The sequence below is a fragment of the Micropterus dolomieu genome, linkage group LG10 (assembly GCF_021292245.1).
Source record: "Micropterus dolomieu isolate WLL.071019.BEF.003 ecotype Adirondacks linkage group LG10, ASM2129224v1, whole genome shotgun sequence".
NCBI lineage: Eukaryota > Metazoa > Chordata > Actinopteri > Centrarchiformes > Centrarchidae > Micropterus > Micropterus dolomieu.
Genome location: NC_060159.1, coordinates 8,511,581 through 8,537,620, shown reverse-complemented (window position 1 = coordinate 8,537,620; position 26,040 = coordinate 8,511,581). Strand labels below are relative to the sequence as shown.

Here is a 26,040-nt window from a genome sequence, read left to right as displayed (position 1 = left end):
ATAAGCTGGTGTCTTTTGTGCTGTGAGCTAAAGACAGGACATTGCTACTATATTTATGTATGTTTTGTAACACAATTTTCCACCACGCACACTCTATAGAGTCTTAACACTGTGATCCTAGCTTTACACTCTAAAATATCACTTTAAATGTTGACAATGTAGACCACCATCGCTCTAGTAATTAATAATAACAATTTAGGCTATAATGCTCTAAAATAATTCTCAACCGTGACAGCACCCGCCATGCTCCTTATAACTTTGTCTTTGATTTCTGTACTTTGCACTAGATGACACAGTCCGACTCTAAAAGTGCATGTCAGTGTAAATTGATTTAAGGAGGTTAGGTATTTACTGCATATAATGCACAATGAGGAAACAAGGCACACAAATTTGCCAATACAGGGTTCCCTTCTAGACACAAACACTGTGTGTGTGTGTGTGTGAGCTTCGTAACTGTAGAGCCCAAGGGCCCATCATAACAGCCTGCACTGTGGCCCGTTGTTACTACTTACACTACTGAGTTTCAACAAGTAGTTACTCAAGTTGTCAGGTCCAGAAGTCACTGATTATGCCATGACATGCTATTTACTGAGGCTGCCAGTTGACTTCAAGCTCAGCATGCTGGAAAAATGAGGCAGCAATAGCTACACTGTGTAGGATGCCTTGGCAACTTGGAGACTTAGAGTTCACCAAAGACATACACATACCGTCGGTAATTTGTTGGTAAGCCAATAATAAAGTAAACAATATTTATGTAACTTTTTTCTGTGTTATGCAGGTCTTGCTCCGCTCTTTAGAAATACAATCCACTCTTTCTGCTTATTCCCCCTATGGTGACCTCTTGGCTCGATTGCTAGAGAGCAAGTTTTATTTCAGTTTCATCCACCACATTTTGAGAAATTTGACATTTGCTCTTTTGCTTCTAACGGGGGAAAAGGCTAGCACATCCAAGAAACAGTCTGGCACATGAACACTACAACATTTAGTTTTTCAAAATCAGTTATCTAAAGATGCTAGTAGGTGGATTTTGTTACGTTTGCACCGAGCCTCAGGACTGCTGCACAGGACGGTCACTCTATGGTCCATACATCCATGGTTTGGACAAAACAAGCTAATTGTTCCCCCCATTCCTTTCTCCTAAGATAAGCTTACTGGCTGCTTGCTCTAGCTACATATTTACCATATAAACACGCGATACTGATCTTCATTTTCTTCTTATTCTTGGCACAAAAGCAAATAAATTAATTTCCCAACATTTTCCAGAAACCCATACCTCTTCAATGGCAAATTAAAGAAAGGGGTCAAACAAGGTCGCAGACTTCATCATTACAGTTTTAGCCCAAAGGCATCATCTCACTCCCAGACTGTCTGCCAGAAGATCTCATTAGATCCACACTGGTTCATCAGTCCTATTTCCAAAAATGGTGGACTTTTTTGACAGCTTTGCCTTCCAGCTTCCCGCCTTTAGCAGGTGAACTGGAATGATGAGAACAACAAAACATCGGTCTCTGGGAGGACAGGAGCTTGTGCCAGGAGTTACGCTGGAAGATGAAATATATGAAAAGGTAGAGCGGGTTGGCCGTTAATCGGAAGGTCGGTGGTTCAATCCCTGGCTCCCCCTGGTTGCGTGTCGAAGTGTCCTTGGGCAAGATACTGAACCCCGAATTGCCCCTGGCGGCTGTTCCGCCAGTGTATGAATGTGTGTGAATGTTAGTTTCCGTTTGAGCACTTAGGCTCAGTGTATGAATGTGTATGACTGGTGAATGCAGATGTAGTGTAAAAGTGCTTTGAGTGGTCGAAAAGACTAGAAAGGCGCTATACAAATACGGAGCATTTACATTTATATGGTGGAGCTCTTGGCGAAGAGGCATGGCAACAGGGTGACAAATGGATGTGGCCCTGTTCCTGGGAGTGAAACATGCTCCAGAAGCTGGCAGTCACATAGGGAGTCCAGGCAATAAAGAACCCTGAACTAATCATCACAGCCACCTGAAACAAGAAGAGCAGATGAAACAAAAGAGGAAGATGTGAAATAAGGGTGTTTGATGATCCAAATGAAATGTTGCAAATGTTGTAATGTAATGTTGGAAATTGTTGGAAACCCTACTCAGTTATCCACAGTCCAGTGCTTTCCACATGCTGTTACATATCCTCACATAACTAACTAACTAACTAACTAACTAACAGGAGATACAGGTAGCTGTGTGGTGACTAAGATGAGTGAAACAGTAAAATAAATTACATAAGATCTCCCCATTAAGAAAGACGCTGTGCGCATTTACGCAGGCAGTACTATAGGCTGGGCTTATGTGAAAAGATTCTGGAGCAGACACAGGCACAGTTACAGGGGTTTTATTGAACAACAGGTAGGAAAGGTGCTTTGAAATCCTTTGTGAGGCTGGGTCTGAGTGCCGGCAAACAGGCGAGAGACTTGTCCAAAAACAACTCGGCTCAGGCAGGCAGGCTGGGCTTCCAGGCCTGAAGCGGGTATCACTTGGATGAACGGACATGATCCATCAGGGGAGCTACCGTCTTGTTAAGAGGAGCCGAACTCCTCTGTAGTTTGCACCCTGCCTACAATCTTGACCATCGGATTACCACAGACTCTTTTACTCATAGATTTGTCTTTTGATAAAATGTTTTTTAATGTCATGAGTTGAGAGTGAAACAGATAAAAGCCATCAATTTTCTTTATTCCCGTGGCCTGCTTATCTATGAGTGAAAAAGTGGGCTTTTAGACAATCAGACAGGACAGATGAATCCGCATCTCTGATCTATGGAACATGGTCCAGCAGCATCCAGCTCTAACCTATTTGGTAGAAAAAAAACAAAAAAGCATTTGTGTGGAAAAACAAAGTGAAAATGTATGTTAGAGGTAAAAACATACACATCCTCAGTGTCTGCAGGGCATTTGCTGCTACACAAACAAATCTGTGGTGTTCTCAGAAACCCAGGTGACTAGATGCTGACCTTGTGTGGTGTCAAGCAAAATCGGCAGATCAGTGAAAAACTTTTTCCCTGCTGCATGACCAACATTTCACCACATATTTTCCATCAAATACAAAACAATTACGACCTTTGGTAGCAGGGACAGGAAGTTGGTGCATCTCAGCAGGGACAGGAGTTGGCCGGGTGGCCAACTGGATATGAGGAGGAGCAGGATTCAGCAGGTTCACCGACGAGGAACCTGGAGCAGATGTCAGTCGGGCTGCCGATAAAGAACCAGAAGGCCACCAACAGGAAATTAGGAGCAGGGGTCAGCTGGACTGCCAACAGGGAACCAGGCCCAACTGAGTCCCTGGGGAGGGCTTCACTGAAGTAGACTCCGTGGCAAGATCCTGCAGGGAACTGGTTGGTATAGGGCTATCTGGCAGAAGGCAGAACCGTTTTGCAGGCCATCCTGACTCTCTCTCTCGGTCCGTGCGTTTGCTTTTCCCTCTATCTGTGTGAATACTGTGCTTGCCTCTTTTGTGTTTGTGTGGCCTGTTTGTTTTCCGTCTGAAGTTCCTCAACATCTATGTAATGCTATTTAAATCAATATGGAATGAATGATTGAAAGCACTGTATTCCCTCTCCTGTTGTCAGTCTGGAAAGTGGTCTCCGCTGGTCTCAGAGGCTTTGTACGGTCCTGCTGCTCTGTGAGATAACCACGCCCCCTTCATTTGAATATAAAAAATAGAAATACTTTTAAAGGAAATATTAAAGGATTTTTTTTCATAGGCATATTTATTTATTAATGCATGCTGGTTCCATATTATTGTTGTTGTTGGTCTATTGTGTGCACATGACATATATTGCATGTCTGTCTGTCTGACTTGGGAGAGGGATCCCTCTTCTGCAGCTCTTCCCGAGATTGATTTCCCTGTTCAAGGGTTTTGTGGGAGTTTTTCCTTCTAATTTGAGGGTCAAAGGGAGTGACATATGCTGTACAGACAAATACCCCAGAAGCTTTACTTCCCCCACCTCCTGATGGAAAATCAAGCTGTTTGAAGCTGACCTTTTGCCCCCAATTTCAGTCATTTCTGATAATGGACCATGGCCTCGCATTCAGTATGTCAAACCATAACCATGTTGTCAGGGCTGGACTGGGACAAAAAATCTGACATGTCTACATGACATGTTTACTGACACCATGGTGATCAGAGGTGGCCATGGAGTACACAAGTTACACTCAAGTACAAGTAACCTACAAGTCATTTTCACAGCAGCGTGGGATTAGCCAACGCGATGCCGACAAAGCAACCTCACCTCAGCCATTTTAACAGTTAGTAAAAGTTAAGAATGCATTAGAAAACTATGCTAGCTACAAAAACAATGCCAATCAAAGATGCAAGCAGTGTTGGGCGGGCCCTCGCACGTGTAGCGTGTTGAGGTGTGAGGCGGCCACGTTGCAGAATCTGGAGCTCTGCTGGTGTGGCGGTGAATTTGCCACACGCTTCGGACACTGTCCCCTTTGTGGCGCTACATAGCGTTATGGCTATAACTGAATATTGGCATGTAGAAGTGTTCAGGGTGTGACTGTTATCAAGCACGTAAAGTTTGGCGCAGATGTGAGCATGTACGCTGAAGTTACAACTTCCTCTTTCATGGTGAATCATCGATTTTGGATGCCACGCCACGGGCACGCCATTTCACGGAAATTCACCGTTTGTACAACTTTTAATAATTAGTGGGATTAGACTAGACAGCGAAAATCTGAAGTCGGTCAGACAAATTTTCTAGGTGGAGTTTGTTAAAGTATGGAATGTGTAAATCATCCAAAAATATTCACAATGGCCAACTTCCTGTTGGGTTTAGGGATTGGCTCCAAGAGGCTTCTTTGTACGTCTGGACATGATACATCTACCACAGAAATTCCTTACACGTAGGTGAAGCTTTGTCTGGGGGCTGCTCTGTAGGGGGCGCTACTGAGCGATTTTGCCACGCCCATGCACAAAACCCATAAAATACAAAATTTGAGGAGTCTGAGGATTTCTCCCCCAGAAGATTTTGAGCATTAACACTTAATTTCCTGCATTCTGGAGACATTTTCTACACCAATTTATGGTGGAAATGTCTTTATTTATATAAAGGGAAGCAAAAAATTCAGCAGGCAGGTGAGAATTCAGAATATAAAAATATAATATATGCAGTAATCAGTAGCTTATTTTTTTTTAGATGAAGTTACTTTTTTTTGGACAACGCAGATGTTTCTTCTATATTTACATTGCATTGCATTGCATGTTCTTATTGTGCAAATACACCTTTTTTATAGCACTCATTTCTTAAAGTTTTTTTCGAGCATTTCACAAATGCTTTCAAAAGGTGATAGGGACAACATCTGCCATTTAAAACAGGTCCCTTCCGATTGAGCTACTCCATGCTTACCGCTCATAGACTGTGTGTAAGAAATGGACGTAGTCATCGTGACGTCACCCGTTGGTTTGTGGACTGCCGTTTTGAAGCCTCTAGTTTGGCCGATAGAGTGCCGCCATGTTGATTTTTTGCAACCAGTATTTCTAATGGCACTGGACTTGCAAGCAGAAAAGTCGCCCCTGCTGTCATTTTTTTAAACAGTTAAATAAATAAATAATTTACATTACACCGGCCCCAAAGATGCATCGGCCCACTGGACATTTGCCCAGTATGTCAGATTACCAGTCCACCTCTGCATATAGGACAAATACCGTAACAGATGCAATTGGCTAGCCTGGCACTGTCCAAAGGTTAAAATCATATATTACAACACATATATTACGTTCAAAAACTTTGATTTAGTCAAGCAAATAACCGACAATAAATCCTCAACCTGACATCTGTACACACAGATTTTTGTACAGACTGAACAATGGAGCATATTAATTAGTGAGCTTTAGAGGTGCTAGTAGGCGATTTTGTTACCTTTGGACAGAGCCAGGCTAAACATTTCTTTACACAGCTTATTGGGCTGTAGCTTCATATTTAATGGATAGATATACTATATGAGAGTGGTATTTACCTTCTCATCTCATACGTTGGCATTGTGCATCTCTCCCCTGATAGGCTCAGCAATGTCAGCATAGCAAAAAATTTATTGGATGATAACGAAAACGATTAGTGAGCAGGACTGAAATTATAAATGAGATTGTTGCCACACGTTACTATAACAGTTAGACCATATAGTAATGTTTCTGTAACTTACTGAATGGATCTTCTGCTGTGGTGGCACCGTTGCATTATTGAATATTATACAGGTCACGTAATTTACAGCGACTGAGACTGGTGAAGAAGCTGTGTACCTGAGTATCAGTAAAATGGCAATAAATCTAAACGTTCCCGAAGCAAAGAGATGCATGCTAATCTAGCTGGCTGCTCCTGCCTTGCATCACTGTGAGCTAGTATAAACAAATCATTCCAAAACTTGCTTTATATTGTTACATCATTTCTTCCAGGCTATAATCAACACTTTGACAAAATATTTGCACATGGGATATTAATACGGATCGTGTTAGCTTGTGAAGTAATGTGGCAAGCAATAACGTTACAACTACTGTAATATTAGCAACTGGTCTGCGTTAGCTGGCATGTTAATGTCTAAATCTAATTTGAGCCAACTAAAACACAAAATTGCAATATATTTCACATAATTTGCTGTAATGTTACTTTACCTGTCCAATTAAATGAAAGCCAACTTTGGGTAGGTTTTTAAATCCAAAACATAGCAGAGCTCTCTCCATTACTCAAACGCCTTTCCAATGTTGACCTGTGTTTTCACCCGACATCGATCTGATTGTCTATGGACTGATTGATGGGCTTCAGCACATAAATTCTTATTCTTATTCTTTGTGTCTTTTTTTCGGTCGTTTTTTGGTGTTAGCGGACGCCATTTCATTAGCTGTGGTGTTGCTGCTGTGTGTAGCAGAGTTCAGAGTTCAAAATCAGTTTGCTAAAGGCTCTGGAGCGCTCATTAACATCGCAGCCTACTTTAACCAGTGGATTTCGGAAGCAGTACATAGACTGCCAGAGATAACAAAGAAAGCTGATGAATGGTTCATTTTTATTTGATGTTACAACCTGTTCAAAAATAGTCAATAAAAAACTGATTAATTTCATTTAAAAAACTACATATAGCCCCTTAAAGGCAAAAGTCTGACCTGTTCAGGTTGTTAATGTTCCCTAACAGTGCTTCCAGTTCTGATGTAATTGGTTTATGGTGTGTGTTTGTTGTTTCTGTTGTTGTTGTTTGCCTTCGTCATGGCTGAACCTTGCATGAACTTACAAAATACTTGTTCTTAATTTGTTTGTCCAACAGACTATTATCTAACACAAAGTGGGAAAAAACTGAAATTCCAACCTAACCAATTAAGACCAATACATATTAGGGGACACAAGCTGTGGAACATAGATATAAAAGTTAATGTATTACCTTTTTCTTTATTGTGATTTATACACAAACACATGCACACACAAGTCAACACAAGTGCATTTTCATGTTTAACAGATGTATGATCATGTCATTCAGGTCATTCTAAAAGTGTAAATTTTCCATTGCCATTTTGTCCCTCTCACTTGTGAATTGTATGTCCAATTTGTTTGCAGTCCAGGCTGGTGAATAACAGGAAGTATAAATACCAATCAATCAGACAACACATGCTGTCCACATTATCCTTCCAGTCTAGCCATCTTCCTGTTTTTTTTTTTATCATAAACATACCAATGCTGCAAGCTGTTCTTCTTTCTCAAGCTCGAAATACCATAATCTGACATACTTTTTTCATGTGCACCAAATCATGTGGGCATAACAGTGTGTTCCTGTAACCAAATTCATATGGAGGGATGTATGATCCACTCTATCTGTGCTGCATTGTTTATGTGCAATGATGTCAGCATGATAGAAATATAGGAAAATTGTATATGTATGTGAAAGCCACAGGAGGTTTTGGTCAGTTGCATGGTTTGCATAATGATAACGTATGGATGAAAAGGCGGGTTTGGACTAGTAGTTGCTCAAGTTGTCAGGTCCAGAAGTCACTGATATGTTTAAGCCATGAACACCATAATTTAAAGCTGATTACCATTTACTGAGGCTGCCAGTTCACCTCAAGCTTAGCATGCTGGGAAAACGATGCAGCACAAGCTACACTGCGTAGGATATCATGGCAATTGGAAGACTTAGAGTTCACCAAAGACATACACATACTGTCGTTAATTAGTTGGGAAGCAAAGGGAAGATCACACTCACAAGTAAGCAATAATATTTATGCTACGTTTTTCTGTGTCTTATGCAGCTCTTGCTCTGATCTGTGGAAATACAATCCACTTTTTCTGCTTATTTCATCTTTCATCTTCTATTATTTCATCCGCCACATTTTGAGAAATTTGACATTTGCTCTTTTGCTGAAAGCTAGATGAAAATATTTATTCCACTCATGTTTGTATGGTAAATATGTAGATAGAGCGTGTTAACTTAGCACCAAGACTGGAAACTGGGGAAACAGCTAGCACAACAGAGAAATAGTCTGGCACATGAACACTACAACATTTAGTTTTTCAAAATCAGTTATCTAAAGATGTTGGTAGGTGGATTTTGTTACGTTTGCACCGAGCCTCAGGACTGCTGCACAAGACGGTCACTCTATGGTCCATACATCCATGGTTTGGACAAAACAAGCTAACTGTTCCCCCCATTTCTTTCTCCTAAGATAAGCTTACTGGCAGCTTGCTCTAGCTACATATTTACCATATAAACATGAGATACTGATCTTCTCTTCTAATTCTTGGCACAAAAGCAAATAAATTAATTTCCCAACAGACATTTTCCAGAAACCCATACCTCTTCAATGACAAATTAAGGGGTCAAACAAGGTCGTAGATTTCATCAATACAGTATTAGCCCAAAGGCATCATCTCACTCCCAGACTGTCTGCCAGATGATCTCATTAGATCCACACTGGTTTCATCAGTCCTATTTCCAAAAATGGTGGACTTGCCTTCCAGCTTCCCGCCTTTAGCAGGTGAACTGGCATGATGAGAACAACAAAACATCGGTCTCTGGGAGCACAGGAGCTTGTGCCAGGAGTTACGCTGGAAGATGAAATATATGAAAGGGTTGTATACGGTGGAGCTCTTGGCGAAGAGGCATGGCAACAGGGTGACAAATGGAGCCATGTGGCCCTGTTCCTGGGAGTGAAACATGCTCCAGAAGCTGGCAGCCACGTAAGGAGTCCAGGCAATAAAGAACCCTGAACTAATCATCACAGCCACCTGAAACAAGAAGAGAAGATGAAACAAAAGAGGAATTAGGGGATGGGAAGAGACAAGAAGGCGAGGCCTCGCTCTGTCTGCATATTGATTTTGTTTAATCTACTCAAAAACCAAAGTGTAAAAACTGTTGGATTTCCTCCTCTTCCACTCTTTGTGCTATGTTAAGCTAACCTCATGAGAGTGGAATCGATCTGCTCATCTAGCTCTCAGAAAGAAAGCAAGTAAGTGAATTACCCAAAATATCAAACTGTTCCTTTAAACTATTTGTTTCAAACACTGGGGAAATAAGGGTGTTTGATGATATAAATGAAATGTTGTAATGTCTGAAAGCAACAAAGCAGCATCCTAACATCAGATCAAAGTTACTCTCAAAAAATAAAGCACTGCTGGAAATGGTTGTATCATATTTTATGACCTGTATGCTGATTTTGTTAAATTGTCTCCTACTGTATGTTAGTCTGTGGAAAAACTCAGACTCAGTCCCAACGCAATATTCCACATCGTCAGTCATCATCTCCTCAAGATATATTAAGTGATCAAAATATATTAAATGCATAATTCACAAGTGAATATGAATTGCAAATTAATGTTTGTATGCTTGGGGGTTTATTCATCATTGCTTGACTATCCATCCAAACCAAAAACAAAAACAAAAAAACAACACAATACCCACACCCTTTGAACATAGAGATTTTTTTGAAAATATTTCCATGACACATGATAAACAACTGTGTAAAACATACCAGAAGAGTTTATTTCAGCTGTCAAGAACTAAAAGTAATTACAACTAAAAAATAATTGCTTCAAAACCCGACTCAATTATCCACAGTACAGTGCTTTCCACATGCTGTTACATAACTCTGAGGAGATACAGGTAGCTGTGTGGTGACTATAACATAGTCCCGCTAAGATCAGTGAAACAGTAAAATAGATGAAATAAGATGAATCATCTCCCCATTTAGATAGGGGCTGTGCACATTTACGTATGAGGTACACCAACATAACGTCATTGATTATTTCAATCTCCCGACACTCTGACAGGATTGGTCAGAATGAACTGAGTAATTCGTTAAAGCACAAACACATAACCTATAACAATCTATTTACGCAAGATCCATCAGAAATATCGTCTTGTTAAGATGAGCCGAGCTCCCCTGTAGTTTGCACCCTGCCTATAATCTCGACCATCGGATTACCGCAACAGGAAATAAAACAAAAACAAAACACCACTTAATTTAGGGTTAAAATGGGTTGCAACACACGTTACTGAGATTGTAACAGGTATAATATTACTGTTTTTTTTTTAGTACTGCATTATATTACTGCACAGCAAAAAGAAATACATGTAGCGCCTTACTCCCTGAGTAAACACTGATAAAACTACATTGAGTCGTCTGGAAAGAAAGAGTGATAGAGTGAAACAGATAAAAGGCATCAATTTTCTTTATTCCCGTGGCCTGCTTATCTATAAGTGAAAAAGGGGCTTTCAGACAATCAGACAGGACAGATGAATCCGCATCGCTGATCTATGGAACATGGTCCAGCAGCATCCAGCTCTAACCTATTTGGTAGAAAAAAACAAAAAAGCATTTGTGTGGAAAAACAAAGTGAAAATGAATGTTAGAGGTAAAAACATACACATCCTCAGTGTCTGCAGGGCATTTGCTGCTACACAAACAAATCTGTTGTGTTCTCATAAAACCCAGGTGACTAGATGCTGACCTTGTGACGTGTCAAGCAAAATCGGCAGATCAGTGAAAAACACTTTCACTTCTGATCTTTGTCAATCCTTACTCTTGCTTACACTTACACTTCCTGCAAAGTCACATTCCCTGCCGCATGACCAACGTTTACAATCACCATATTTACAATCAAATACAAACGAATTACAACCTTTGCTTTTTAAATCTGCTTCAAACACACTTTAATAATCAATTTTTGTCGTTTTTTTTTTTCATCGAGGCAGCTTCAATCCTGCATTTTGACAGCCACGACCTTTCACCTTCATAGTAATGGATTCAAAATAAGTCAATAACAAGAATAGTAGCAAATGTCATGTGTAAGTTGTTGTTATATGATGTCGCAGGTTTGGCCCCCTCACTCTCTCTAATGCACACACTTTGACATCAGTGTTAGTTGGTGTTTGGGGCTTAAGCAAATTAATGGAAAAGTCTCGTGATATTCTATGTTTCTCCTATTGTCAGCAAATCTCATGTAATCAAGTATTGCCTATGTAGCCAATCCTCAGTGGGAATGGAAGCACTTAGGGCTGAGTGCCACAGACAGGGAAGGGAAGTCAGAAAGTATTGAGAGGTTGACTAACACATTGCTGGCTGCACTGGCTTTTTCATGTGATTTGGGATTTAACTGGGTCTGTATAGGATGAGATTCCACATGCCATAAATCCAGTAAAAATCTAGACAATCAACAGTAGGACAGAAATAGATGCTGGTCACCTGTCCATCATTCTTCCATCTAACTCTACACATCTAAATTCAAAAAATGCCTCTACTTGACCCTGACACACATTATTACATGAACAGGGCTGCTGCTGAGGTATGTTTTTTTAGAGAGTCAAGAGTCAATACAGCATTATACTTACAAGAGTGATTTTCTTCTCAATCTTGCCATATTGAAAACCATTGCTCTGGATGGATTGGTAGGCCCTGTGCAGCTTCCAGGCAATACCAAAATAGGTAAAGAGGATGACCAGACAGGGGATGAATGTGCAGAGTACAGACATGGTCATGATGAAGGTGGAGTGGTTTAGAGACTCTCCATAGCCCGTCCAGTCTATTGAGCAGGCAAGTCCAAATGGCTCTGGCCCATAGCTGCCCCAGCCCAGAAGAGGAAACAAGGCCCACAGGCTAGCATACAGCCAGATCCCACTGATCGCAATTCTGATGGTTCTCCTCTGGAACTTGATACCTGTGCACAAACAAATTTTAAATTCAGTTTATCAATATGAAATTCAGTATGTCACCTATGTGGCACTATTGTGATTTGTATAGATACAGTACTACTTTGCACCACAGTATATTCTAACTCCGACTACATTTTGCATTTACTTACTTTTGCATCACTTGTGTACATAACCTCTTTCATTGGCGCAGCATGTAATGAGGAGTTTTATACAATAATAACCGTGTGGAGGCATTATAGTTCAGTCAGAGAGGAGTTGACCATTAGATTTGGCAGAAAAGGTTCTTCCCTTTGCATAAAGAATAAGAGTGGCAAGGAGGATTCTGTGATAGCTAATCCCCACACAAACATGAACCTTAGATCTTAGTTAAAGGGATAGTATGTGACTGCAATCTAATACACTTTTTAATTCAGCAAATATTTCCTCGCGGTTTGCTAGCTCTCCATTTTTCCTACACAGGCCCTGTTCTGTAAATGGAAAACCAAGAAAGTGAGTGGTCCTTGCCACACAACATTGTACCAGCCAGTCAGCAACAGGTGACTTTGCTTGTCCACATGAGTGATGGGGGGAGGATAGGAGTGGGAGAGAGAGTTTTCTACCAGCACATTCAAAGGAGAGATGGTCGAAAAACAGCCAGTGAGGAAAAGGTTTAAAAAAGTAATATTGCCAGACAAAATGAGGGAACTTTGTATTTGTTTGGCAGTTGAGTTCAGATATCTTCAATCCTTCGGCAGGAGGAGGTTGATGGAACCTCGGAATTCTTTAAAACTCCATTAACATAAAGTATTTTTCATTTCAATTTTTGCATTCTGTGTTATCTTTGCATTACATATATGATATGGTAAATGTTAGGGAAAAATGGTGGATATGGCAAATAAATCATGGTGAATGTATAGGTAGGATTAGGCAACTAAAATACTTAAATACTTAAAATTCAGGAATGATTATGGTTACGACCACTGAAAAGGTTAGTTACAGGTTTGTGACTCTTACTTTTGTCCTCATTACATATAGGGCAGGAAGATCTAATGCTGGAGAAGGATGTTGTGGGTAACCGTAGGTTGCAGAGGCTCACAAAGGAACTAACATGCACACCTCCCAAATCACAACAACACATTGCGCAGACCTGGGCGTCAAGCAAGATGATTGGTTGATGCCACTCATACCAGAAGGTGGGTCTGAAATGAAGACGAAAACAAACAAATGCATCACATAAAAGAAACAGCCATGCAAAGGTATCTGAAGAACCCTTGCATGTTCGCATGTGCACCCCGGAGAACCATGATTCCAGCTTAAATTGAGGTATGAAATTGTCCGAAATTGATGTAATTTCTAGTTATACTAGGCTAGGTTAAAATGGCCATGAATATGCATGAATATGACTGAAAGTAACCAGTCGCCTGGCACCCAAACAGCTGACCACTGAGCCAGTGATTGTTAAGCATCAATGAAACAGTTGATGCCAATCAGCTCATGCTAGTGCTAGTTGACGCAACTGCGATAAGGTCCACTCTCCAAAACTTGAGATCACATGCTCACAGAGGAGACGTCTTAACAAGGACATATATCCACACCCTAGATAAAGGTAGGACCACTCAACCATCATAATAATAATAATAATAATCCTTATTTGTAGAGCACTTTTCAAAAACAAGTTACAAAGTGCTTTAACAAGTGTAAAGAATAATACAAAAAAAAGATAAGAGCATGAAAATTTAATATAAAATTAGTAAAATACAATAAAATAAAAGGGATAAAATAAAGTCAAATAAGATCGGGAAAGGCTCTCCTATAAAAGTATGTTTTAAGAAGGGACTTAAAAGAGTTCACTGACTCAGCCGACCTGATTTCCTCGGGCAGGCTGTTCCAGAGCCTCGGGGCCCTGACAGCAAACGCTCTGTCCCCTTTTCATCAGAGCAGAGCATTGTTTGTGAGTAATACCAGTGGATGTTTAAGCTCTGTGGCTTTTTCAAGGCTTACTGGGGAGACTGCTTCCCACTATTTTGCATTCACAATTATCTATCGTGCAATTTACATTCGGTTCAAAGCTCCCTTGTGTGTCTACTGGCATTAGTCAACAGCTTGCATCCTAAGATTTCATCTCCAGGAGTCAGCTATCAATCCGGCTGCCATTTCTAGCCCTAACCCTAATTGACAGACTGATCCTCTGCATTATTCTCTGTTATGTCAATTATCATGGCAGGCGCAGAGGCTCTTATGTAAGTGTGAATGTGTTTTTCATTTCATTATATTGTTTTTATTTCTCCAACCAGTGAAATGCCACAGGAAGGAAATTATCTTCAGCATTACATACAGTATATGATCGATAGAAACATACTGTAGATAAAGTAATTTGTGCATTAGGTGAGGATAATTAAAGTCAGCATATGTGGAATGATATGTGGCTTTACATTGATGAAAATCTGGATCTCAAATCACTTGTGGAGGTGCTGATAGACTGATATAAGTAGTGTGATCCACTATGGCTCTACTCAGTGCTTCTTTGGTCAGCTCAAACCTGTATCATAATCAAACCATAATCCCTCTCACTGTGTGCAGCATATTGTCAACAGAGCACCTCGTCCCCTACCTATTTGGGTCTGCAGATTTTCACCTACTTGTTTGAATAAACTGACATCCTCAAGTTAAAGAATTTTGACTAAAATCATGTTAATTTCATGAATTGCATTGATCTGTCTTATCAGCTTCATATCAGAAGATCAATCCCTGTGACCTTTGATAAGATAAATTGCTTATTTCAAATATGGATTTCATTAAGCTAACTGGCATTCATGAAGAACTCCTCTAATCTCCCATACATCCCATCTGAGATTACACTACCTGCCTTGGGTGGACTTCCTGTTACCAGGTACCTCACCATCCCCATCACAGCCAGAGTCATGATGCTGGTTATGCTGAAGATCATGCCCATCACGCCATAGTAGAGGCAAGATGTATCACCTCCAATCCAGGCATGGTTAAAAGCTGAAGATATGGACAGAGGATACATGCTGAGGGCCATGCCAATATCTGTTATGGCCAAGTTCACTGTCAGCAGCTCGGGAGCTTTCAGCAGGGTGAGGCGATGACCTGCGCTGACCAGGACTGATGCATTGCCCAAGATAGACAGGATGGCTGCATAAAGAATGCAAAAGGACAGAGAAACAAGAAGTGACATCTCAAAACAACAGTTTGACAATTAGCTATACCTGTTACCTGAGAGATTTGCTTGACTTCACCCATCGCTGGTGACACAAGACAGGATTCATGCCTTCATGGTGGTTCTTAAAAACTAAACTGACTTCAAGTCTTCCAAGTTGATACTGCTCTCACCCTTTCCCAACAAATATCAATATTGATTAGAGCATGCAGTTTAATTTCTCAGTGACATGCTCTTACCTTCTATATTCTTAGCAGACAGTGTTCAACTCGATTTTCTGCTGCTGTAACTCTTCTATTTGAGGTTTAATATGTTGTGTATTCTAAAATGCGTTTCCCAGCAAATTCAACAGTTGTTGCTATTCTCTGACCTCACTTACTGTGGGTTTTTCTCATCCCTCAGGATTGTCTAGTTTGTTGTTGTTAGACTCTGTAGAGTTCAAAATAGTGTGTGGAGGCTGGCTGTTTGTGAGCTGTCAGACAGGAACCAATGACACAATAACACCATTCACATTTTTGTAAATATTTAATTATATCTATTCATGTGACAACACTGAAGAAATGGCACTTAGCTACAATGTAAAGCAGTGAGTGTACAGCTTGTATAACAGTGTAAATTTGCTGTCCCCTCAAAGTAACACATCACACAGACATTAATGTCTAAACCGTTGGCTACAAAAGTGAGTACACCCCTAAGTAAAAATGTCCAAATTGGGCCCAATTAGCCATTGTCCCTCCCCAGTATCATGTGACTCGTTAGTGTTACAAGGTCTCAGGTGTGAAGCTACCAGCACAACATACTCCTCTCCCATAGTACTGCAATAAGATAAATAAGATGCTTTTTTACTTCCTTTTTGTCAATGAGCTCTAACCTCACTTAGAAATGAAGCACACGTCTGTTTTCTCTGTTGCTTGCATCAGCCACTATTCTGCTTCTCATGTCAAGTATCGGGTCGGGATGTTGCTGCATGCCCTCTCCCGAGCCTCCATTCAACTACAGCGACATCACCGCAGCTAAAGAAATGCAGTCCACTAACACCACAAAACTGCTGGGTCCCAGCACAACACAATCTCCAACATAAACTCCATGTAAGGATAAAAACCTACAACAAAGTTTTATGTGCTGAAGCCCATCAGGCCAAATGAGAATCAAATCAATGTCGGGTGAAAACAGTCAACATCAGCAAGCCTGGAGTCACAGAGAAACCTTCGGGGGGGGGGGGGGGGGGGGGGGGGGTTTGGAACTGACAAAACAGACACAGAGTTGGCTTTCATCATATTAGACAGGTAAACTAATGTTACTGCAGTGAATGTGTTTTTTGTTTTTTTCTTTTATTGCCAAAAAACACTGAAGAAAGAGGAGGTAGCATGAAGTGGCCATCACTTGCATCTTTGTTAGAGGAGGAGAAGAAGAAGAAGGAGAAGAAGGAGAGCAACACAGAAAATAACCCAAAACAATAGACACTTTTATATTATATTCCCCTTACATGCCTTCTTGTTTATGTGTAAATACAGAGTAAGAATTGGAGAACAGCACATAGCTCATTGTTACTGTGTGATTGGGAGATGAGCATGGGAGAACAGTGGATACTTTTAATACAGCCCACACCCCTAATAATATTGTGAAAGTACAGGATAACAAGTGGAGAACATTCAAGATTTTTTACAACTCTCTGCTTACCTTATTAGTCTTATGTAATGTTTGTAAAGAATGAAAATAAATACTAGGATCCTCTGTACCCCATTAAACATTTAAGATTATCTATGTTTGATCCACCTTCATATACACAGTATATGTGACATTATTACATTTCTGCCTTGTTTTAGAAGGGCAAGCTTGTTCTCTACTCCAGCCTGCCCCTTAGCTGCAGTGCAGGATGAACTGTAAATAGTTTTATTTATTGCACATTATTAGGCCCAGCCACTGCTCTTTATTCTGGATTTGTTGTACCTAAAAAAATGTATGTGACAGCTGAATCAGATGATGGTGAGAGTCATTTTCTTCATTAATGCTAAAGTAGTCGCCTTTACATTCAAAGGTGTCTTTGAGGGTGAACTGATAAATGGTAAGCCATATGTTGATGACTGTGGAATGTTCATTCATTGGAGACATTGACAATGAACTTCAGGATACTGTCCAGTATGTAAAGGAACAATCCTTGTCTCATAGCTGGCTTAGACGATGGTCACCTTAGCAATCACAACAATCAGGTCCCAGTTTGGGTTCAGGAGGCAAACACCATCTCCACATTTAAGAGTAGGCTTAACAAGGCTAAGGCTTTCTCTGTAATAAAGCTTGTAGTTAAGACTTGCTCAGGCAAGCCCTAAACCATCCCTTTGTTATTCTAGGCCTAGACTGCCGAGGGACTTCCCACTGATGTCTGCGACTTTGTTGCAGGGGAATAAAGACACGCTCGATTGAGTTTGCTTTCTATTGTGATAGTTATTATAACACCTCTTGTGAGAAGTATCAGGGTCCAGCCTGGACAGCTTGTCCTCTAGTGAGGAGGAAACTTATGTAGTGGCAGATACTTGTTTACATCAGATCAGATCTCTCTCTCTCTCTCTCTCTCAAATTCACATATATAAACAATAAAAAATATATAATTAATTAATAATGTGATAATTAAGTTACTTTATACAAACAACAATGGTTCTCCATTTGTTGCATGAGGAAATACATGTGTTTAAAAAAATATTTACTTTCAGCTTATTGGAAAATGTTAAATCCTCATTCTACAGTATTTCTCTGTGGGATGACTATACATATAGGCTATAAAGAAGAATATTAAACACTGCCAACGATGGACACTATAATATATATATAATATATATGTATATATATATATATATATAATCTAAATGATTTGTAACTTATAGATACAAACACAATGGTTATTAAACATTTTAATTATGGAGTGATAATGTATAATTTAAAGGAAGGGGATGAAGATCCGATAAGTTCAAATTCAAGTTTATTTACAGCACATTTAAAAAGGTAAAGTATTCCAAAGATTAGGAGCAGCTACTGAAAAGGCTCGATCACCTTAAGTTTTTAACCTGTATCTGGGGACATCAAGGAGCATCTGATTGGATGACCTCAGTGCTTTGACCGGAGTGTGAACATTTCTGATAAATAAGAAGGTGCCAACCTATTAAAAATTTTAAAGACAAGCAATAAAATCTTAAAATCAGTCCTAAAGCGGACAGGAAGCCGGTGGAGCCAAGCTAAAACATGGGTAATTTGTTCACGCTTTTTAGTTCCTCTTAGAGGTTGAGTTGCTGCATTCTGGACTAACTGTAACCGATCAAGAGATGAATGATCAACTCCAACATACAAAGAATTACAGTAGTCTAGTTGAGACGTTATAAAATAATGAATTACTCTTTCAAAGTCTTGGCAGGTAGGGCTTGACTTTAGCCAACAATCTCAGCTGAAAGAAACTTGCCGTTACAACAGAACTAATTTGTTTTTCAAATTTAAAAGCACTGTCGAAGATCACGCCTAGATTCTTGGTAAATGGATGACTATGCGTTTCGAAAGAACCAAGAGCATCTACACAAGCACTTAAATCCCCAGGTCGACCGAACACAACAACCTCAGTCTTACTTTCATTCAGACAGAGAAAGTTCTTATTCAGCCAGATTTCAAGACCTCTCAGGCAGTTAAGCAAGAACTGAGTTGCGGCTTTATCATTGGATTTTACAGGCAAATAGATTTGTATATTATCTACAAAGCAATGAAAGGATATATTGTGTTTCTTGAAAATGGACCCCATGTACAGTGAAAAAAGCATGGGGCCCAATCATAGACTTTATATAAAAAGAGCCCAATATGAACCCTTGGGGGACCCCACAAGAAATAGGGGCAGAAGATGAAGAAAACTTAGAAACTCCCATCTGCCAGATATGATTTGAACCATTTGAGGGCTGTGCCCCTAATGCCGACACTGAGTCGGGATAAGAGAATTACATTAGTTCACAAATTTATAGTGAATCTCATCTACACTTTTAAGCAGGTAACCAATAACGTGTGATAGATTACATGTTTGAAAAATAATTTCTTCTACTCCTATGCAGGAAAGTGCTTACCATTCATGTGATTCTAAAAATAGAAAAATATTGGACCTTTAATTATAAACTTACTGATGATGTCTACTCCATTAGAGAGATTGGTTGATGTGTTCTGGGTTCAACCACTTTTACATAATATCTCTCTCTTACATAAGGTTATGGAAATTTGATTGATACAACATTAAATATTGTGCTGACATCTTCATTTTTAAATTGTCCTTTTAATCTGTGAAAAAGCACATTAGTTTTTTGTCCCTCAATAGTCCTAATGGAATTTTCTCTCCCAGAGCAACGTTAACTGACACAAGTGTTCTGCATTCAGTCCTTATTCATCATTATAATAATTAGTATTTTTTGAAAATGTTTCTTGTGCATGTTGAATGTGATTCTTATGTACGAAATTAAGGTTTAAATGGTATAAATATTTAAATTAAACATGTTGTAAATTATTATTACTATTATTTAGTAATAAATCATAGAATTTAAATTCTCAAAAGATACACTAAACTATCAATTTGTAACTCTAATTTATAATGAAATTAATAACTATAACCAAAATTACCATCAACAGGTAGTAGGTTGAAGGATTTGGAGTTACATAGAAGAGATTGACGATACATTCAATCTTACGCAAAATTATAGAAACCAGTATATATATACACAAGCAGTTATTTAATAGATGAACAAAAGCAAAGGTGTGAGAGAGAGAGCGAGCTTCTTTGTTCTGCCTCCCTTTGTCTCGTGGGCATGAGCATGAACACATGTGGTCAGAACAAAGAGAACATGTGAACTGGAGCTTTAAAGTTCCTCTCCGCCATGTGTGGTTGTGTTTAAGGAAAACCGTATGTCCCCAGTGACAGCTGAACCTTATTTCACCCCATATCTCCCCACAATGGCCTGTGCACTGATGCTCTAACTGATTACTGGATCACCTATTGTTCTTTTACTTCATGGCTACACCAAGGGAACTGGCAAAGCAAAGCAACCCCACCGCAAAGCTAATGATGAAACTTCCCTTGGAGGTATACATTTACAATTCACAAACATACATACACGCACACATATAGAGAGAAAGAGAGACACACACACACACGCACACACAGAGTTTGCCAGCACTACCTGAACATTTTCCTGATTTCTCCTACACCAAAGATTTTGTTAATTCTTTTAATTCTCTGTGTTCCTTAAACTTAGATTTCATTGCTCCTTGAATAATACACCAAACGTAATGACTGAAAAAGTGGAGTTAATAAGATTTAATTTTCCCCCCAATCCTGCCTTTTTTTAGATGTTGATCACCCGCTCAAGAATTCCTTGAGCTATTTATTTTCTATTACTGAACTCATAGAAATCATGTCTAATATGAGAGTATCCTCCAGCCATCTTGACATAATAAAAAAAAAAAATTATGTTATGTTGAAACATCTCTCTCCGGCGTTGAATTATGGATGAACGTTAAGCTAATGTTACTTTTATATGTTGAAAGAAATGGCGGAAGGAGGCAGAGATCAGTAGCAAGTGATTAACAAACACACCCAGTCTTTTGAAAGTGGGCATCTGGGCACATTTCAGATTTAATGAACTTACTGGGAATCATGAACTGGACAAGAGGATGTTATACGTTGAGATGCAATGAATCGTTTGAACTGTTGCCAGGTCAATCGTAATCAAATCATGATCTCTATTTCAGCTTGTTCGTCATCATTACATAATTATCCAACATATTTTGGTGGAACCAACTACTGCAGAGACCTGGATAAGGTGTTTACAAGCTACAGTATCCTGCTTTTCTAATAAAGAGTATAGCTAGGATATCCAGGATTCTCAAAACACAGAATAAGGGCTCATCCAGTTTAATAAGGTGTTCACATGCACAAAACCTAGATCCTAACCAAGTTAACAAGATAATTATAACCAGTATATTTGTGCGCATGTGAACACATTCACTGTGTTGGCACTCTTTCAGCACATTGGTATTTCTTCATTCACCTCATTCAGAAGATGGCATATCAACCTCAGTCATAATTTTATGTAAAATACAATGCACTGGAGAAATCTAGTGAGATATAAATAAATGGATTTAAATTAAAACCCAACTAAACTTAAGTTGGCATGGAGAACAAAGTGAATGAGATACAAAGCTCCTATATGTAAAGGCTGTGAAAAGGGGACACCTAACTGTAATATCAAATATCTACTTGAATGTTATATGGTGTGTTAGTGTTTGGTATGAAAAATCAATTATGTGGTGTGCTTGTTGGATAGACTGTGTTTAAGATCTTGTGTTAACAACACTCAAGCCAAACCAGTTCAACAAGATTTCTTATCAGTTCTGAAGTAGGAACAAGAAGTAAAGCAAATCAAACTAAGAATATTGTATGCACAAAATGGGGAGCTGATAAGACAGAAACAGGTAGTTTGACACGAAAACCCTGCCTCCTCACTGTCTCTTTGGACCAACTAAGAGAATGTTCATTTTGAGGCTTAATAAAGTGCTTAATTCTGATTCATGGGTTTTTACCTTTATCACCTGTCCTAAAATGTATCTATGCAAGCTCAAAATTTTAATCTTAGTAATTTCAGATTCCCACCTACGGTCGACCCGATATGATAATGAAATAGGGTAAGCAGTGTACTTACCAATTATGACCAGGTACATCCCTGCCCAAAAATCAACAGTAGGTGACAGTTTAGACACGTATTTATCATCCATGTTTGTCCAGTCAGTGATAAAAACACAGATAACTTTAAGTAGGAAAAAAACACAACAAAAACACAAAACAGGTTATGAAGTTTAGTCCCGAATGAACCTGGACTGAATTTTTAAAAGACTGAGCATATTGTTTCTTTTCAGCCCAAATATTCTCTCTTTACCGCCTGACACCAAATTTACAGGCATGGAGACCCAGCATGCAGACAATTCGCTGTACGGTACAGTACACAGCTACACAGATGATCGACAGAGACAGACTCCCCCTCCACCCTGCTACTTTCACACACCAACATACCCAGAATTGCTATCGTACACAAACACAAACCTACCTACCTACCCACACACACACACACACACACACACACACACACACACATTGTTAATGCTGATTATGATAACAAACAATCACTTCATGACACATTTTTCTCATCCCTCAAAAAAACCCAAAACACTCCACTTACACACAAGCACACGCACACATACACACACACACACACACACACACACACACACACACACAGCCAGACACCCAGGCTGGATCTATGAAAGCCAGAGGTAATTACACAATATGATGTTGGCTCTAACAGAGTGTGGAAAAACTGATTCATCACTTATCAGTACTTAGTAAAAGCAGCTAAATGTGATCTCTTACATTAATAATGTAATTATGTTTATAATAATGAATTGAAAAATGAAGAAGGAACAGAAGATTATTGTCTTTTATGCTTTCAATTGAAGATTAAAGATAAGATAGAATAGGATTAATATCTTACAAAGGGGGATTTATGGTACAAACTAGGGCACTGTCCATGAATATAATGTGTGTTCACGTGTGTGGGTGCATTTTAGTGCAAGGGGGTCGTGATGGATTACCTTGTGCTTTTCATACATGATTAATGACTAGTTCCTATTTCTTTAAGCACTCACCTGTATGTGCATCACATTGAATTTACAACTTTTATCAGTGTGAACTTCAAAGTTAGAATTAGTCGGCAGTTCATCAGAGTGATGGTCTGTGGAAAGAAACCTGCCAGAGGGGAGAAGCTGGAACAGGTTGTGTCTGGGGTGAGATGGATCTGCAGTGATGTTTCCTGCCTGTTTCCTGACTCTGGAAGTTCTGAATGGAGGGCAGGTTGGCACCGGGGATCTTTTCTGCAGTCCTGACTGTCCATTGTAGTCTGTTCCTGTCCTTTTCGGTGGCAGATCCAAACCAGATAGTTATGGATGTGCAGAGGACAGACTGGATGATAGCTGTGTAGAAGTGGATCAGCAGCTCCTTAGGCAGGTTGAGCTTCCTGAGCTGGCACACAGGAAGTACATCCTCTGCTGGGCCTTCTTGATGATGGTGTCAGTGACAGACTCATCACCGTCCCGGATGAGGCCGATGGCTGTTTTGTCGTCTGCGAACTTCAGGAGTTTGACAGATGGGTCTCATGATGTGCAGTCATGGCAGCAGAGGGGAGAGCACACACCCCTGGGAGGCGCCAGTGCTAACTGTCTGGGTGTTGGATGTGATGTTCCCCAGCCTCACCTCCTGACTCCTATCAGTCAGGAAGTCTGTGATCCACTGATAGGTGGAGGCTGGCACAGTGAGCCCAAAGCAGAGTTAAAACCGCCTGCTCCCGTGTGATTTGTGTTGGGTCCCGCGGGACCCGCAGGATCCTAATCCCAATGCAGCGCTCTACTTCACACAGCTCCAGTGATCTGTCGAAAATCTTCGTGAAGATGGTGGCTAGGAGCCTTCCTGATCTTGCCGCACATCCTCTTTATAGTCTCTCAGTGCAGGTGGGGGGTCAGTGAGGAGGGGTGACAGGGTTGTAGTGAGAGAAGGTGATAGTTTGATGTTGGGATGGTGGACAGGTGTGAGTGTGAGCTTTTCAAACCTGCAGCAGACCTCGTTCCAGTTGTCAACCAGTCGTTGGTTACCAGTAGAGTGGGGGTATGGTCTCCTGTAGTTGGTGAGAACTTGCGGACTTTTCCACGTTGACGCAGGGTCGCCGGCTGAAAAGCTTTTTTTTACTTTTCAGCATAGCTCATCTTTGCTGCTTTGACCTCCTTTGTCAGTGTGTCCCTGGCCTGGTTATATAGGACTCTGTCCCCACTTCTGAAGGCCTCCTCTTCAGACTGACGAAGCTGCCTGAGTTTCACTGTGAACCAGGGTTTATTGTTGTTGTATGTGCAAAAGGTTTTGGTCGGCATACACATGTCCTCACAAAACCTAATGTATGATGTCAGTGTCAGTTAGTTCCTCCAGGTCTGTGGCTGCAGCCTCAGAAACACTCCAGTCAGTAGAATAAAGGCAGCCCGTTAATTTGACTCGTTGGTTCATCTTCAGTCTTGACCACAGGCTTGTGTAGATTAATCCCAGCAGGTGAAGTGCGCTGTCCGGGATGTGCTGGAAGAGCCAGGATTTGGTAAAACAAAGGGCGGCAGATCTGCAGAAGTCCATATTTGAGAGCTGTACACAAAGTACGGACTCGAGGGAAAATGAAACCCTTGACCCTGGTTAATATAGCCTACAGCATGTCTTTACTTTGCACCTTCTCCACATTTATCCAAGTGGTCTTTGCACCTCTTTATGTGCGAAAAGGGCAGTGAAAACATCATAGTTCACATAATGTCTCTGAGGTCTAAAAATGCTGTCAATGGCAGAGGGTGTATCTGCAGTGACTATGTATAATTACAATATTGTCCTATATTCTGCAGTTTTACTGTGGCACACAAGTGTCAGAATATTGTGAAGTAACAACATTCTCACTGAGTTTTTGATTAAGGAGCTGTGCAAAAGCAGACAATGTTCAAGGCTCATGGACATTTTTCAAGAATTTCAGAAGATTTTATACATTAGTCAGTGGACATTTCCTATAGGCTACATGGGAAAGTGCTATGTCCATGAACGTGTTAAAAGCAGTCACCACGTTACACAGAATATCAGGCCTTGCTAATGGAGTTGGTTTAAGGTGGGAGAAAGGAATGCTTTTAGCCATGTCCTAAATACCTTGGGCATTAATAGGGCAGCACTCTTCTGGGAAAGCAAAGGATTACCTCAAGATTTTTCGGACTTTGTTCCCATTTAGCCAAAGAAGCGTTTGTGAGGTCAGGCACTGATGTTGGACAAGAGAAAGCCTGGCTCCTAATCACCATTCTAATTCCTCCTAAAGGTCCTCATTGGGGTTGACGTCAGGGCTCTGTACATGCCAAATAGTTTCTTAAAAATAAATTTGTCTTACCATATCTTTATGGATTGTGCACAGGGACACATCTGGATCAGCAAAGGGCCTTCACCAAACTGTTGCCACAAAGTTGAAAGTCTTGTCTTCATATCCAGTATTAAGAATTCACTGGAACTAAAAAAAACTGAAAACTTAAGGTACACAGAAAGCACTATACATTCTGGTAGGTAGTGTTCGCCTTGCCTCCGCCAAACTTAGATTTTTCCATCAGGCTGCCAGATAGTGAAGCATGATTTATCACTCCAAAGAACACATTTCTACTACTCCAGCGTAGAATGCGTGGGATTTCCCCCTTTCTGGTTTATACATCTCTACCTCTGCTGAATAATTTTTATCCCTGGGGACAAATTTATCCCCCCCTCAGAGTGATCAATGCTACTTCACTCTTGATACAACTGATCACAAAACTCACGGTCCGGATTGATTTGTTAGGGTTAAATTTATTTTAAAATGCACAACTTTGGCTCTGATCTAGCTGCCTCTCTCTTTCTGTAATTACCACTCTCTTTAGTCTTGCTCAATGTCCCACCCACGGCACAATCTGCTTCGTTACAAGTAAAAAATAGCCTATCAACAGTCACAAGACATTTGTTGCAGTGAACAGCGGAGCTGCATGTAAAAAGGAAGGCAGCCGATATTACTGAAGCTGCAATAAACATCACAATGTGATGATCTGTTTCTATGATGACAAGCAGCCCAGTGTCCCTGTTACACCA

General features: G+C 40.2%; 1 protein-coding gene across 1 annotated transcript; it reads right to left on the bottom strand.

Moving 5' to 3' along the window:
- Nucleotides 1-3,108: 3,108 nt before the first annotated feature.
- opn8a (opsin 8, group member a) lies at nucleotides 3,109-22,091 on the bottom strand. The gene is made up of 5 exons (XM_046061376.1): nucleotides 22,019-22,091; nucleotides 14,987-15,280; nucleotides 11,825-12,150; nucleotides 8,949-9,222; nucleotides 3,109-3,338 (listed from the first exon to the last, which is right to left on the bottom strand). Exons 1-5 carry the CDS (start codon nucleotides 22,089-22,091, stop codon nucleotides 3,109-3,111), a joined length of 1,197 nt encoding a protein of 398 aa, XP_045917332.1.
- Between the last annotated feature and the right edge of the window lie 3,949 nt (nucleotides 22,092-26,040).